The 15519-nt window shown below is 53.0% G+C and overlaps 1 protein-coding gene across 4 annotated transcripts in view; it reads right to left on the bottom strand.

Moving 5' to 3' along the window:
• Positions 1–989: 989 nt before the first annotated feature.
• The window catches only part of SH2D3C (SH2 domain containing 3C), a 34871-nt gene continuing 20341 nt past the window's right edge, over positions 990–15519 (bottom strand). For 3 of the 4 annotated variants that reach the window (XM_066367081.1, XM_066367080.1, XM_066367082.1), the window contains 9 exons: positions 14084–14212; positions 11772–12226; positions 10360–10484; positions 7343–7878; positions 5834–5949; positions 5302–5473; positions 4390–4501; positions 3812–4018; positions 991–1629 (listed from right to left, as the gene is read on the bottom strand). In XM_066367081.1, coding sequence (XP_066223178.1) covers positions 1454–1629; positions 3812–4018; positions 4390–4501; positions 5302–5473; positions 5834–5949; positions 7343–7878; positions 10360–10484; positions 11772–12226; positions 14084–14212 — 2028 coding nt within the window. In that variant the 3' untranslated portion in view covers positions 991–1453. Of the gene's footprint in view, positions 1630–3811; positions 4019–4389; positions 4502–5301; positions 5474–5833; positions 5950–7342; positions 7879–10359; positions 10485–11771; positions 12227–14083; positions 14213–15519 lie in introns of all 4 variants that reach the window. The other variant, XM_066367079.1, reaches the window with a different exon arrangement.

Raw genomic sequence — 15519 nt, 5'->3', positions numbered from 1 at the left:
CTGGTGGGCGTGCCGGGTGGATCCCGGTTGGGCACATGCGGGAGTCTGTCTGACTGCCTCTGTTTCCAGCTTCGGAAAAATACAAAAAAAAAACCACCAACAAAAAAACAACATAGTGGTTCCTCATCTATGCACTAAATGCTTCAACAGCGATCTTAAGAGATTGATTCTGTCATTGCCCCATTTTACTGAGGTGGAAATTGGGACCTGAAAAGTTAAACCTCATATCCAAGGTTACTCAACTAGTAAACAGTAGAACCAAACCCAAGTCTGGCTGCCACCAAAAGACCTAACGCACTGGGTTTACCCAGTGCCTCTCAGTCAAAGGATTCAGAAGGGAAAGGACCCCAGACATTTCAAATTCAGTGAATAGGCTCCCCAGACTTCTGGCCTGGCCTAGAATTGTGTTGGGCCACACTGCCTGCCTCCCCCACCTATAGAATCAAGACAACTGTGTTCATGTCCCTTTTCAGATTCCCTGCTCCACAGTGTACACACACACACACACACACACACACACACACACACACACACGACTTTTGGGGTCAAGTTTCAAAAACCAAAAAGAAGTTAGCAGTTCCCACTATTGAGGAGACACAGGAACTCCAGGTTGGGACACCCAGGTTCCAGCCTTCCTTGTTCTGCTGCTGTGACCCAGGTGGCAGTTCCTGGTTTTCCAAAGGGGAGGTAGAATCCTGTATTTCAAAAAGTCCTTCCACCCCAAGTATCTGGGATCCTTGGTGGTACATTTGTGGGAACCCTTGCTGTGGCTTCCCAGGCACAGGGGATGGGGTAGGAGGTTGGCAGGTCAGTATTTCTGCCACTGGTTGGCGTTGGCTGATTATCTCGCCCACTGGCTATGAGCTCCTCTAGGACAGGGACTGGGTTTTAGTACTGGCAGTAACTCTGGCTCCTGGTACAATCTGATGTCCCAGGTGCTAAATAAGTATTTGTTCAATGATTTTCCCCCTTTCACGTGAGAAAAGATACTTCCTTCTACCCCAGGGCCCCCTGAGAGACAGAAGAGTCATAAAAGTTTATTATATGAAAGAAAGAACATGGCTTCTGTACATCTATTTACAGAACAGAAAGACTATTTACAGCCAGTGGAGGCCTCGGTGTTAGTGGGAGCAGGTGCCTGGAGCAGCGTGCGGAGGCGCAAGGAGCCTCCCAGGGCTCCAACACAGGGCACCTCAGCAGGAAGGCAAGAGGCCGAAGCTGGAGGGCGGATCCGGGATTCCGGTTCCTCTTAAAGGGGGACCTGGGGAGCATGTAGCCTGTGGGACAGAGCCCAGAGTCCACGCAGTACCCTGGAGGTGCGAGGGGGATCCTGGCGTTGAGCCCAGAACATTCCTGGGCTGATCACAGTGTCCCTGGGGTGCTCTGGGGAAAGGTCTGTGCCCCTCTGTCCCTGATGCTGCCCGCAGCTGCAGAGGGGCAGGGTCCACGGGGGTCACAGCTCGCTGGAGCGGACGGCAGGCTCCAGTTTGTGGGACAGGGCGGTGAGAACCTTGTCAAACTTCTCATAGCGCTGGGCCTGGCTGCTGCTGGCGCCCTGGCTGCCCCAGAGGAGGCGCATCTGGAACTCAGTGCTGAATACCTCCAGGAGCTCGGGCCGGGCCTGGAACCCTGCAGGACGAAGCACAGGGGTTAGGGCCCCCTCGTCCAGCTGGGGGGCTGCAGCTCCCGCGGAGCCACAACATCCCTCAGGGCCCCACTCCGAGGGACACCTCCCCCCACCGCTGTCTGAGATTCAACAATGTTTACTGATGGACATGGCCACACAGTTTAATACCTAGTGTTTGCCCTCCCATTTGTAACATTTAATTTTAAAATGACTAGAAGATAAAATATTAATGCTAAATGGGGGAGGGGGAAGGGCTTGGGTTATTTATCTTTTCTTTCTTGTATTTTTCTATAAATACCAACATTTTCCTTAAGAAAAGTATATATATATTTGTAAGTCAATTAAAAAATATTCTTTTTTCTCGTCTGACCTGTGTTGGCACAGTGGATAAAGCATTAGACCAGGAATGCTGAGGCCACCTGTTTGAATCCCTGGGCTTGCCCTGGTCCAGGCACATGTGAGAAGCAACTACAAGCTGATGTTTCCTACTCCTCCCCCTGACTTTCTCTCTTTCTCTCTCTCTCTAAAATCAATAAATAAAATCTTAAATATTTTTTCTTTCTGAAGAAGAAGAAGTCAGGAAAAAATATACACCAGAATGCTAACAGCATTTACCTCTGGGTAACTAGGAGTGATTTTTTTTTACCTTGCTTTTGCTCAGCTTTAATTTCCAACTTCTCTACAATAAACTTTTATGGCTTAAATCAGAGGTTGGGAAACTTTTTGGCTGAGAGAGCCATGAACGCCACATATTTTAAAATGTAATTCCATGAGAGCAATACAACGACTCGTGTACGTTATGCATTATCCAATAAAAATTTGGTGTTGTCCTGGAGGACAGCTGTGATTGGCTCCAGCCATCTGCAACCATGAACATGAGTGGTAGGAAATGAATGGATTGTAATACATGAGAATGTTTTATTTATTTATTTATTTATTGTATTTTTCTGAAGTTGGAAACAAGGAGGCAGTCAGACAGACTCCCGCATGTGCCCGACTGGGATCTACCCGGCATGCCCACCAGAGGGCGATGTTCTGCCCATCTGGGGCGTTGCTCTGTTGCAACCAGGGCCATTCTAGCGCCTGAGGCAGAGGTCATGGAGCCATCCTCAGCGCCCGGGCCAACTTTGCTCCAATGGAGCCTTGGCTGTGTGAGGGGAAGAGAGAGACAGAGAAGAAGGAGAGGGGGAGGGGTGGAGAAGCAGATGGGCGCTTCTCCTGTGTGCCCTGGGCGGGAATCAAACCAGGACTCCTACGCTCTACCACTGAGCCAACCGGCCAGGGCAAGGAGGCAGTATATTTTTAACATTATTATTTTTTTATTTTATTTTTTTTTACAGAGACAGAGAGAGCGTCAAAGTGAGGGATAGACAGGGACAGACAGGAATGGAGAGATGAGAAGCATCAATCATTAGTTTTTCGTTACGCATTGCAACACCTTAGTTGTTCATTGATTGCTTTCTCATATGTGCTTTGACCGCGGGCCTTCAGCAGACTGAGTAACCCCTTGCTTGAGCCAGCGACCTTGGGTCCAAGCTGGTGAATCTTTGCTCAAGCCAGATGAGCCCACGCTCAAGCTGGCGACCTCGGGGTCTCGAACCTGGGTCTTTCGTATCCCAGTCTGACGCTCTATCCATTGCGCCACCGCCTGATCAGGCAACATTATTTTTTTTATTAAAGATTTGTCTGCAAGCCAGATGCAGCCATCAAAAGAGCCACATCTGGCTCGCGAGCCATAGGTTCCCAACCCCTGGCTTAAATAATGCGGAGAGCAGTAAAAGATGGATTGTCTAAAGCCACTTTCTCTCTGTGCCTTTCACGAGAGAGTTCTACCTTTTGACCAGACTAAAAGCTCCTGATAAGCAGGGCAGGTCCGTTTCAGACCCCAGGCTGAGTACTTTGTAAAGCAGGTCTATTAGGATACCCACTTCACAGAAGAGAACACTGAGGCTCACAGAAGCTAAGACATACAACGATGACACTCTTTGAATCATCCGTGTCCACCTGGCACCGGCCACTAACCATTGCTTACTGAACTGATGAGTGAGGAAGGAAAAGGATGAGAATATGAGTCAGGGAGACAGCGCAGGAAAGAGGGGTGGAGAAATGGGAATGGATGTTCAGAGATAAGAGGAGAGCAAGGGGAGTGGAGAGAGGCCCAGGCCCGAAAGACCAGTGACTCACCCTGCAGCTTGACCTCGGCGTTGGTGTGATACAGGCCTCCATGATGTGCCACTGTGCGGGCAGCCTCCAGGTGGGCCAGCACCACCTCCATGCCATGCTCCGTGCTGCCCCAGGGCTCAGGGCCTTCAGCCGGGGCTGTGTCACACTCCAGCAGAGTGATGAGTGGCAGTATGTGAGGAAACGTGGTGTTGCTCAGCGGCGGGCCTTCTGCAGGGAGGGAGACAGCAGGCTCTTAGAGAACCTGGAGGACCCCGCTGCCCACTGTGGTCCCAGAAACTGAGATGCAGAAGGAGAAGGGGTGAGGCCTGTCTGAGGTGCCAGAAAGCCCCCAGGGCTGCTGACTCTGGGACAGACCTTTCCTTTCAGATTCCTTCAGCTAGACCCACCGCACCCTTGGCATGGCCCCTAGGGCCGAGCCTGGACGTGTCTTACAAAGTTGTCAGGTGCAGAGTGAATGCGAGAGTACTTGCACAGAGCTGTGAAGTTCTCATTGTCATCCACAATGACTGGGAAAGCTTCTGCTGGCCCAGAGAGGGCTGAAGCCTGTGCAAGGTCACACAGCAACATCGGGGAGGTACCTTTGCCCTCATTGAGGCTCTTGAGAAATGGCTTGAGCTTCTTCTCATAGAGTATGGCACCCTCCGTGTGTCGCTGCCGCAGGGTCATCCAAGTCTGCTCCAGCCGGGCAATCTGGGGGAACCAGACTGTGAGCAACCAGCCAGGAAAGGGGCCTGCGAGGGCTGCATGCCCCTCTGCTGAGTGGACACCCAGATGTGGGATAATAATTATTAATGACCACTCACTCATGTATCAGGGGCAGTGCTAACTGACTTCTTTTCACACTTCCTCCTGAAGCCCTTGCAAAAACCCATTTAACAGATGAGAGAACTAAGGCTCAGAGAGGGGAATGACTTGCCCAAGGTCATTTCAAAAATAAGTGGCAGAGCTGGGAGTTGAACCACGGCCTTTAGGGTCCTGTGATTACTATTTCCTAGACACAGGAGAGGAAGTGTAGTGTGGATGAGGTCTGGCCTCTGAAATTAGAGCCCAACACTTGTTGAATCCCCACTTTTTTCAGCCTCTGACTGTGTGACCTTAGGCAATCACTACTCTGGTTCAATTTCTCCATAAGTAAAATGGGGACAGTAAAAACATCTACTTCACCAGTCTTGAGAAATCAGTGCTCGTAAAATACTTAGTGTAGCACTAGCATCTCGTGTACAAACGATACCCATTTATTCTTTATACTCCTATAATGCACCTCATTCATTTTACAGATGGGGAAACTGAGGCCTACAGAAGGGGAAGGACCTGGTGTCAGAGCAGGTCAGCACTTAAGAGAACTCAGCTCTTCCCGTTGCCCTTTCACCAGTGCTGCTGAGAAAGTCACAAAGTTCTTCCTGAAACAATACACAGCCATCCCAAAGAAACGCATTCGGGGCTCTTCGAGACAGCCTACGCACACCCATTCTGCGTGGGCCCCTCAGTACCTGGGCCATATCCAGCGCACCCATGACCGCAGCGAAGCTGAACATGTTGCCCATGGTCCCCCGGAGCTCGGCCGCCAGCTGGATGGTCTTATGCAGAAGTGCTGCCCGCTCCTCAGCAGAGCCTGTGCAGCCCAGGATGTCCACAGCCAGCATGATGGACATGGTATGGAACCTATCAGAGAGGCCAGGTCAGAGGGGCAGGACCAAGAAACCAGGGTGGCGGCGAGGGTTCCCGTCCCCACTTGTGGTTTGGCACCAGGGGGTGGAGAGCCCTAACTGGGAGGTTGTAAAGGGTCAATTAGATTAAGGTGCACGGCCAGAGTGAGAGAGCTGATGGGCGGGGCCGAAATTCATGGACTGTGATTGGTCAAGAGGATGCAAAGGTGAGTCCCTAAAAGACTCGGTGTTTGGGAAACCAGAATTGCTTGGGACCTGATAACAACAAGTTGCAATTAGTCAGTGGGGTGGAGGGCGTGGCCAGAACCCAGGCTAGGGGAGAGACTTTGTGGTGCGAGGGGTGGGTTTGCCTTACCTTTCCAGCAGGTCTAGTCGTAGCTGCCGGCCATGGGGGAGGGTGAGCAGCTCCATGCCCCAGCGGACTCCCATTAGGGTCTGCATCTCCTTGGTAACGCCCAGTATCCTAGCAACCTGCAAGGACGTCCAGAGGGCTGATTAATTTCCCGTCTTGGCTGGCCCAAGCCATCTGGGAGTCAGAAAGCTTTATCTAGGAGGGCAGCCTGGCTGGGGGGCCCAATATGAATTCCAGTTCTACTGTTAACCCTCTTACATGGAGCCAATGAGCCTCATTTTCCTCATCTGTGAAATGGGGAATACATGGAAAAATGCTCAGAGATGTCTGACATGTTAAATATTTAGTTAAGGTTAAGGACCAAGACTATCTTACTCCAGAAGGCAAACATGAGTCCTAAGGAGAGAAAGGGTTGTCCAATGTCACACGCTGTACCTAGAACCCAGGGATGCTTCCTTCACACCTTAGTGTTCTTCAAAGATCAACATCCTGTACTCTCTTTTCTTGCTTCCTGAGCTTGGATACCAATGCGACCAAGTAACCAGTACCCTCCAAACTTCAGAGGGAGAAACTGAGGTGCAGAATTGGGGTCCTTAGATGGACAAAGATTCATTCAAAGCAAACACCCCAGGGCTTTGACAACTTACGGGCTCAGGTACAGTAATGAGTTTTTCTTATTTTGTCCACTAGGGGGTGCAGGGAGGTGGGGAATTGCATCGTGTGTGTGTGTGTGTGTGTGTGTGTGTGTGTGTGTGTGTGTGTGTGTGTGAGAGAGAGAGAGAGAGAGAGAGAGACAGAGAGAGACAGAGAGAGAGACAGAGAGAAGGACAGATAAGGACAGACAGAGAGAGAGATGAGAAGCATCAATTCTTCATTGCAGCAGCTTAGTTGTTCATTGATTGCTTTCTCATATGTGCCTTTACAGGGGTGGGAGGCTCCAGCTGAGCCAGTGACCCCTTGCTTAAGCCAGCGAACTTGGGCTCAAGCCAGTAACCTTGGGCTTCAAGCCAGAGACCTTTGAGCTCAAGCCAGCGACCATGGGATCATGTCTATGATCCCACGCTCAAGCCAGAGACCATGTGCGCTCAAGCCGGCAACCTTGGAGTTTAGAATCTGGGTCCTCTGCGTCCCAGTCCAATGCTCTACCCGCTGTGCCACTGCCTGGTCAGGCAAGGAATTGCATCTTTTATATTCCCTGGACCAGCCGGTGACTATCACTAGACTCAAAAAAGTGCCCCAGAAGTCAGACACCATTGAGTTCCAGTGCTAAACTGACACCTGGAGGAAGCAAGAATATATTGTGTTTTGCTTTTAAAGGAGAAAATGGAGGCCCAGAGAGGCAAAGCAATCAGTCCAGAGTCACACAGCAAGTCAAGGATAGTCATGAAGCCAGAATCCAGGCCCTCTGGCTATATTTGGGGAAATTAGGGGCCAGCTCTTCAGCACCCTGACCCCTACCCTAAAGCCAGAGGGCAGGTGCTGCCCCTGTCCCAGTGTGCACCCAGCACCTACCAGGCAGTCAACCTTGGTGACATGCTGAGCCAACGTCCGGGCATCCACCTCTGCCAGCAGCTCCTTGACTTTGCGCAAGAGACCCACCTCCAGTGGCCGGTTATCCTTGGGGATCAGTAGTGACTGGAAGGTGGCCAAATTGAAGGAAGAGGTGGCTTCTACAGTGGGGACTGTGAAAGCCCTGCCCCAGTCCCCCTCAGGGGCCCCATTTTCTGACAGTTCTTTCCGTCTCTCCCCATGGCTCTTGGCCTGCCGGCTGAAGGCCTCAGCCGCTGCCCACTCCCGGCTGCCACGAATGGGAGGCTGGAGCTGGCAGTAATGGCCAGAGTCCGGGTCGCTGTAGCTGCTGAGCGACGGCGATGGGGAGGCCTTGCAGAGAGTATGGGAGGGGCTGGCGTAAGGGCCCTTGTCCGACTCCCCAGGCGGCTTTGGGGCACTTCCGGGACACAGCTGGGGTTCACTGGAGCGGCGAGTGGCAGGGGAAGCCGGCAGCGCTGTGGCTGAGGGGGCTGCAGGGGTGGCCTGAACACGGGTCACTGCAGGGGGACAGGCAGAGAGAACTAGTTACCATGGCTCCCACCCAGTGAGGTCCCCATCCCCTTCCCAAAGGACAGACTCCATCCACCCTCGAGATGCTGCCCCTGCTTCCCGGCCACCCCGGCCAGGCCCAGCGGCCTCCGGCAAACTGAACGGCCCTCGGTGACACTCTGGACACTGCAGTCACTGGCCCCAGGCATCTGCACACTCCCTCCCTAGGCTGCCGCCGTGGGAACCATGGAACTAGTTGGCGGAGCTTTCAGTGATTCAGGAAAGCTACACACTTGCTGGAGTTCCTTGTGTCACGTGGAATAATTTCTCAATGAATTAGTAATAATGATTTAATGAGCTCACACTTGTCAGGAGCTGGCAACATGCTGAAGATACACTAATCAAAAACAGAAAACCACCATCCAAAATTAGAGGTGATATTAATTGAGCTCGTACTGCCTGTGAGATCCATCTTTGTGCATTAGTGCATTTAACCTTCTCAACATCCTGTGAAGTAAGTTCCTTTGTGACCCTCATTTACAGGTGAGAACACTGAGGCTGGGAGAGGGGAACTGACCTGCCCAAGGTCACCCAGCCGGCAAGTGAAAGAGCTGAGATCTAAAACCTGGCTCCTGGGCACTTGAATACGCCACATGGCTTAGAAGTTGTCCAGTTGATAATTTCTGGCAATGCATTTTAACTTTTAAACTCAGGAATTTTGTTTTGAAGGCAACTGTGTAGTTATGACAAAGATTTTTTTTTTTTGTATTTTTTGTATTTTTCTGAAGCTGGAAACGGGGAGAGACAGTCAGACAGACTCCCGCATGAGCCCGACGGGGATCCACCCGGCACGCCCACCAGGGGCGATGCTCTGCCCACCAGGGGACGATGCTCTGCCCACCAGGGGGCGATGCTCTGCCCCTCCGGGGCGTCGCTCTGCAGCGACCAGAGCCACTCTAGCACCTGGGGCAGAGGCCAAGGAGCCATCCCCAGCGCCCGGGCCATATTTGCTCCAATGGAGCCTTGGCTGCGGGAGGGGAAGAGAGAGACAGAGAGGAAGGGGGGGGTGGAGAAGCAAATAGGCGCTTCTCCTATGTGCCCTGGCCGGGAATCGAACCCGGGTCCCCCCGCACGCCAGGCCGACGCTCTACCACTGAGCCAACCGGCCAGGGCAGACAAAGATGTTTTGAAGGCAACTGTGTAGTTATGATAAAGATGGCGGCCTGTGTTTAGGGAGGGATCTATGACAACCCATAAGATGACAACCTTCCCAGCAAAGCTTCCTCCCAGGCTGCTCCTCTGCCTGCACACTTCGCCCATCACATGGACAACATGCACTACGGCCTGTTGGAAACATTCTTTTTATTTTCTTTTAGAAATGAAGTAGTGGCATCTCTCTTTCTTTCTTTCTTTCTTTCTTTCTTTCTTTCTTTCTTTCTTTCTTTCTTTCTTTCTTTCTTTCTTTTTTTCTTTCTTTCTTTCTTTCTTTCTTTCTTAGTGAGAGAGAGACAGAGACAGACAGACAGCAAGGGAGAGAGATGAGAAGCATCAACTTGTGGTTGTGGCACTTTAGTTGTTCGTTGGTTGCTTTTTCATATGTGCCTTGACAGGGGGCGGGGCTCCAGCTGAGCCAGTGACCCCTTGCTCAAGCCAGTGACCTTGGACTCAAGCCAGTGTGACCATGGGGTCACGTCTATGATCCCATGCTCAAGCCGACGACCCCACACTTAAGCTGTTGAGCCTGCACTCAAGCCAGCTGTTGAGCCTGTGCTCAAGCTGGCAACCTCAGGGATTTGAACCTGGGTCCTCAGCACCCCAGGTCAATGCTCTATCCACTGCGTCACCGCCTGGTCAGGCAGCATGTTTCTACAACAGAAATTTTCTTTGTATTTAAAAAATAAATAAAGCACAGTATTCGGTACTCTCTACTTAATTTCTCTGTGAACCTAAAACTGCTATACAAAGTAAAGTCCACTTTATAAAAAAAATTTTAAAGTACGATATGGCTAGCTTTGTTTGAATAGGCCATTTGGACTCAGAGCTTCGTTCAGTCCTAGTCAACGCAGGGCCTGGCAGAGCACCGAACACTCAGCCTACACGCGGTGGGAGGGCCACCAGTGGGACTGTGTGGCCACGTCGTGTCCTGCACGGCCTCGGAGCCCAGGTTCAGTGGCACTGCGAGCCTTGGGCAGTCTCCACTGCGTTCGGAAAACTACTGGGAACTACCTTATGCACAGTGCCTGGTGCCCAATAGGGACTGAATAAATTGTTACAATGAGCAAGCCATGGATCTGTTTGTATGTCAATGTCAATAGGTAACGGTAGCAGGTTTTTAATGTAAATTCCTGCAGGGCCTTGCTCTCAGAAAAGAGATAGGAACACACACAATCACACGCTGTAACAGAATTCATCAAAATCACATGCACACACAAGATCACTGCCACCAGACCCCCCACCTGTCCCTGCCCCCTCCGCGGGCCATGCCATACCGGTGCTGTAGGCAGGGGAGCTGGGGCTCTCGGAGATGGGGGACATGGGCGAGTGCAGGTCTGGGATCTGGTCCATGCTGAGGGCACAGTTGCGGATGGATTCCCGGGGGTGGGGCAGTGATGTGCTGTGGAACAGACACCCGTGTGAGCGGAGAGCCCAGAGGTACAGGTCCCTGGCCAGCCTTAGGACCCCCACCTCTGCTTCCATCCTAGAACTGCTGAACTTCAAAGGGAGAAAAAGCTTGGAGGTTATCAAGTCCAACCTCCCAATGAACAGCTACAGAATTGAAGCCCAGAGAAGAAAGGGCTCATGCAGTGCACAAACTGCACAGCTGCTCCCTGCTCGGGGAGCCTTGTCCCGCCTTGGAGAACTGCCTGGTGAGGGCGGCTAGCAGAAGAGGGAGGAGACCGAGGGAATCGGCCCGGCCCCCGGCCCCTCCCTGCTGCTCCCACACTACGCCCAGGATGCCTGGGTACACACGGCCTGTGCAGCCTGGCACCATTACCGCCACCGGTTCCAAACCACAGGCCAAGTGGCCGCTGTCCGCAGGGGATCCAACCATCAACTCCTTGGCAGACATCACCCAGCCCAGGCCCAGCGCGATGAGACCTATCCAAGTGTTTGTGGCACAGAAAAGCTGATTTCTTTGCCAACAGCCAGGGAATCCACAGAAATTAGGGGCACAGACGGGTTCACAGACCTGGGTTTGAATCTGCCTTACCCTCTCGCAAACGCTGCCCCTTTCTAAGCCCTATTCTCTCATCTGCAAAGCGGGGGTGTGGACAGAGTTCACCACGCAAGGGGACCTGGGAGTTGGTTATGTTGGGCACAGAGAGCACTGAGGGCAGGGCTCGGTGCACAGGAGGCCTCAGGAATGATTTGCTGCTGTGGCATGTCCTGGAGACAGGGCCTGGCCTCACCCAGCCTCAGAGGAAACTGCGTCTCATCAAAACGTCACTGCGAACACTCCATTCCCTGTGTGGTTTGCACACAGCAAAGCCCTCCACTCTGATGTTTGCCTTGGCCAAGCTAGGTGGGGGGGAGGGGCACAGCGGCGGCAGGGACCAGGGCCTCTGCCTAGAACAGGACAGTCCCCAGGGCTCCCCCTGGGCCAGAAGGGACTACCCGAGTGAGAGCCCTTTGCAGGCAGGAGTGTGGAGATGACCGGAGCAGTGGCAGGGCCAAGGACACACAGCTGGGACTACAACCTGGGTCCAACTGCCTGCGAACTCTGTGCGGCCTCACAGTACAGCCTGCCCTTCCTCCTGTTTCCTGCACACTGAGGCTCTGGGGCACTCATCTCTCCCCCGTTCAGGGCCACTGGGCCTCCCCTTTCTCACCACTACTCTCATTACTGACACCCCTACTTGACCAATGAGGACAGTGAGGCAGAACTGGGGTCCTAGCTTACCTGGTGGAGCAGCCATCGCTGCGGGTGACCTTGTCAGCCGTGAGTCCGTCAGTCATGGTGACGCTGCGCCGCTTCATATGGCTGCCCTTGGGGCCCGAGGGGCTGGCAGGGCTGGCAGCCTTGCCACTGCCCTGGCCTAGGCCATAGCAGGCCTCCAGGTAGCGCAGCGGGAAGGTGCGGTTGACGGGGCAGTAGATGATGGCGCCGCTCTGCTCTGACACAGCCTTGCGGCTGCCCACGTGATACCGCACGAGGGCAGGCACGTGGTCGAAGCTCTCCTGCTCGAACAAGTACTGGATGTGAGTGTAGCTCTCGCCTGCCTTCACCACCACCTTGTTGATCTTGAAGTGCAAGGCCTGGTTGCGCCAGCGGCAGGTGAGCACATAGTCCCCCAGGCTCGTGAGCGAGTCCCGGATGAGGAAGTCGCCATTGCGCTGTACCAGGGTCTCCGAGACCTGCAGGATGAATGGCCAGGCAGGGTACAGTCAGGCACGGTAGGGCAGGGGCAGCAAAGGGCCAGACCTGGGATCGTGGGGACAGAGTGAACAGAGATATCTGAAGCTTGGGGTGGGGGACACAGTGACCCAGGTGCAGAGTGGGCAGCCAGGGCCCAGAAGTTCAGGAATGGCAGCCATAAGACCCTAGGATGGAAGTCACAGGGACATAGCATCTGGGGAACGGGGGTCATCATGATCTAAAGCTCAGGTCTCAGACCTCCTCCTTCTCAGGGCTCACATTGGGCAAAGTGAATGCCAGCCCCCACTCCTCCAAACAGCCAGCGCCCTGTCGCATCTCTGGGACCCGCCCAAGCTGCTTTGTCTGCCTGGGACATCCTGACCACCTGCTGAACTCCTGCCCCTCTCACAATGGCTCCTCCCCTCAGTGGCCTCTCCTGAAGGCTCCCCCACATTTCCTGCTGGCCACTTCATTCTTGCACTTCTCCCACTGGGCTCTGCCCATCTGCCTGCCTGTCAGCCCCTACCCTCAAAGGAAGCCACCACCCACTTTATCCCTGCATCCTTGGTGCCCGCACAGGGCCTGGCAGAGTTGATACTTTTTTTTTTCTTTACAGGGACAGAGAGAGAGAGTCAGAGAGAGGGATAGATAGGGATAGACAGACAGAAATGGAGAGAGATGAGAAGTATCAATCATCAGTTTTTCGTTGCGACACCTTAGTTGTTCATTGATTGCTTTCTCATATGTGCCTTGACTGCAGGCCTTCAGCAGACCGAGTAACCCCTTGCTTGAGCCAGCGACCTTGGGTCTAAGCTGGTGAGCATTTTTTTATTTTGCTCAAGACAGATGAGCCCGCACTCAAGCTGGCAACCTCGGGGTCTCGAACCTGGGTCCTTGGCATCCCAGTCCAATGCTCTATCCACTGCGCCACCGCCTGGTCAGGCCAGAATTGATACTTGACAAAGATTTACAGCAGATATGTAAGAGGACACAGGTGACTGTCAGGCCAAGTCCAAGTCTTAGCTGGAAGTTCAGCTTTGCTGAGCCTTAGAACTGATACTCACTAACCAAACACACAGGAGGTTGAGGTACAGACCCACTGAACAAAACGTTTAAAAAACAACTAACAGGCCCTGGCCGGTTGGCTCAGTGGTAGAGCATCGGCCTGGCGTGCAGGAGTCCCAGGTTCGATTCCCGGCCAGGGCACACAGGAGAAGCGCCCATCTGCTTCTCCACCCCTCCCCTTCTCCTTCCTCTCTGTCTCTCTCTTCCCCTCCCGCAGCCGAGGCTCCATTGGAGCAAAGATGGCCCGGGCGCTGGGGATGGCTCTGTGGCCTCTGACTCAGGCGCTAGAATGGCTCTGGATGCAACAGAGCAATGCCCCAGAGGGGCAGAGCATCGCCCCCTGGTGGGCGTGCCGGGTGGATCACGGTCGGGCGCATGCGGGAGTCTGTCTGACTGCCTCCCCATTTCCAGCTACGGAAAAATGAAAAACAAAAAACAAAACAAAAAAAACAACTAACAATAATAACAACCACAAAAGACAATGTTCATTGAACTCACTGTTAGACATCATGTTAAGCACTTTACCTGCATTATTGCATTTAATTCTCACAACAGCCCTCTGAAGGAAGTACTATTATTAGCCTCCATTTTATAGATGAAGAAACTGAGGCTCAGAGAGGTGATGTGACTTTTTCAAGGCTGCAGTCAGTAAATGATATAGGTAGACCTCATCCCTGTAGTCCACTGTGATTAAATCCACCAAGCAATAAGTCAGAGCCTCTCTGGCTGAAGCCAGCCAAGCAGTGAGTGGAAGGGTCTAGGGCTGAGGTCCCAGCTCAGGGCCCACTCACCTCACGGGGGATGCGGCCATGGTACCACGCATGGCTGCGGAGATCTGTACTGCTGAGCTTAAGTTCTTCCTCCAACTCTTTGTGCAGCTTCTCAGGCGATGAGTCCAGGATGTACTTCTCCTTGGAAAACTGGGTGGGAGACAGCAAAAATTGGCATCCAGCTCAAAGCCCCACTTCTCCTTCCTTCCCAGTCCAGCATCGGGTGAACTCCTTCCATCCTGGATCCCTGGGAACACTTAGGCACAGGTGCCAGCAAGGTTCTTACCCGGGAGTCCCTATCCTGGAAGAAGTAGAGGAATCTCAATGAATTCCACCAAGCCGTGCCTACCGTGTTGCAGGCCCTGTGCTATGTGCCAGGCATAAGTGAGTGAGGCAATAAATAAACCAGGCCCTGTCCTCAAGGAAGCTCCTATTCTAAGAGGGGAGGAAAAGCCGCACGAGCATTTGAGTAGACTGCGGTCAGCACCACAGTGCTGGACAGCGTCAATGAGCAGGCGGGCTTTCAGAACGGAGAAGATGAAGAAGTCTAGGCGAGGTGGAGTGCTGGAGGCAGGCTTCCTGGACGAGATGGCAAAAACAAAACACTCTTGATGCACCAAGGACACCAAACTGATCTTGAAGTGGTGGGCGGGGGGAGTTCTACGGGCAGCTCTGGGAGGTAAGGCAGCGGGTACCCTGGCAAAAGCATGGACCAAAATCAGGGCTGGATGGGTGAGGAAACATTCTGGGACGGTGAATTATACAGCAGAATGACAAACGATGCAGCGGTGAACAGGGAAACAAAGGCCCCCACGCAGACATCCTTTTTGTATTCCCCATACAGACATCTATGTTGTCCTTTAGGCCTTTCCCCCCTTGCCATCTCAAGCAATCCTTGCCAGGTGGGGAAACCGCAGCCAGCAGGGGAGCCCAGTCCCATTTACTGGAGATAACACCCAGGACCCCTCCCTTCCACCTGCCCAAAGGGGGAGATTCCTGGGTTCCTGGTTACTGTGGCCTGGGGTGGGAGACCTAAGGGGAATGGGAGGGGAGCCCCTGCTGTCAGGTGTACCCCAACCATAGAGTCCAGCCCAGTCCTGGCTGTGTCATGTGAATTCTCTGGGCATTGTTTTTTTCCTCTGAAAAATGGGTATGATGGTAGAACCTCTCTCACTGACTTGCAAAGATGAAAGGAGACAATACTCCAGAGTGCTGTGACTAGCCCATAGATGCCATCATCACTGTGAGGATATGTGACACTTCCTCCTCTCCCTTCCCCCAACTCCAGGCTCCAAAGATGACTGCACAAGGACACAGAGATCAGGCCCAGACACAGCCAGATGACAGGTCAGATGAGGGTGGTATGAAAGGGCCTGGCTCAGGTGACAATGTCTCCCCAGAAACCCCCACCCACTAGGGTTTAAGGGTCCTGCAGGCCACTCCCTGCCTCTTCAGAC

The sequence above is a fragment of the Saccopteryx leptura genome, chromosome 2 (genome assembly GCF_036850995.1).
Source record: "Saccopteryx leptura isolate mSacLep1 chromosome 2, mSacLep1_pri_phased_curated, whole genome shotgun sequence".
Lineage (NCBI taxonomy): Eukaryota > Metazoa > Chordata > Mammalia > Chiroptera > Emballonuridae > Saccopteryx > Saccopteryx leptura.
The sequence above is the reverse complement of the archived record's forward strand: the minus strand, read 5'-3'. Positions and strand labels throughout refer to the sequence as shown.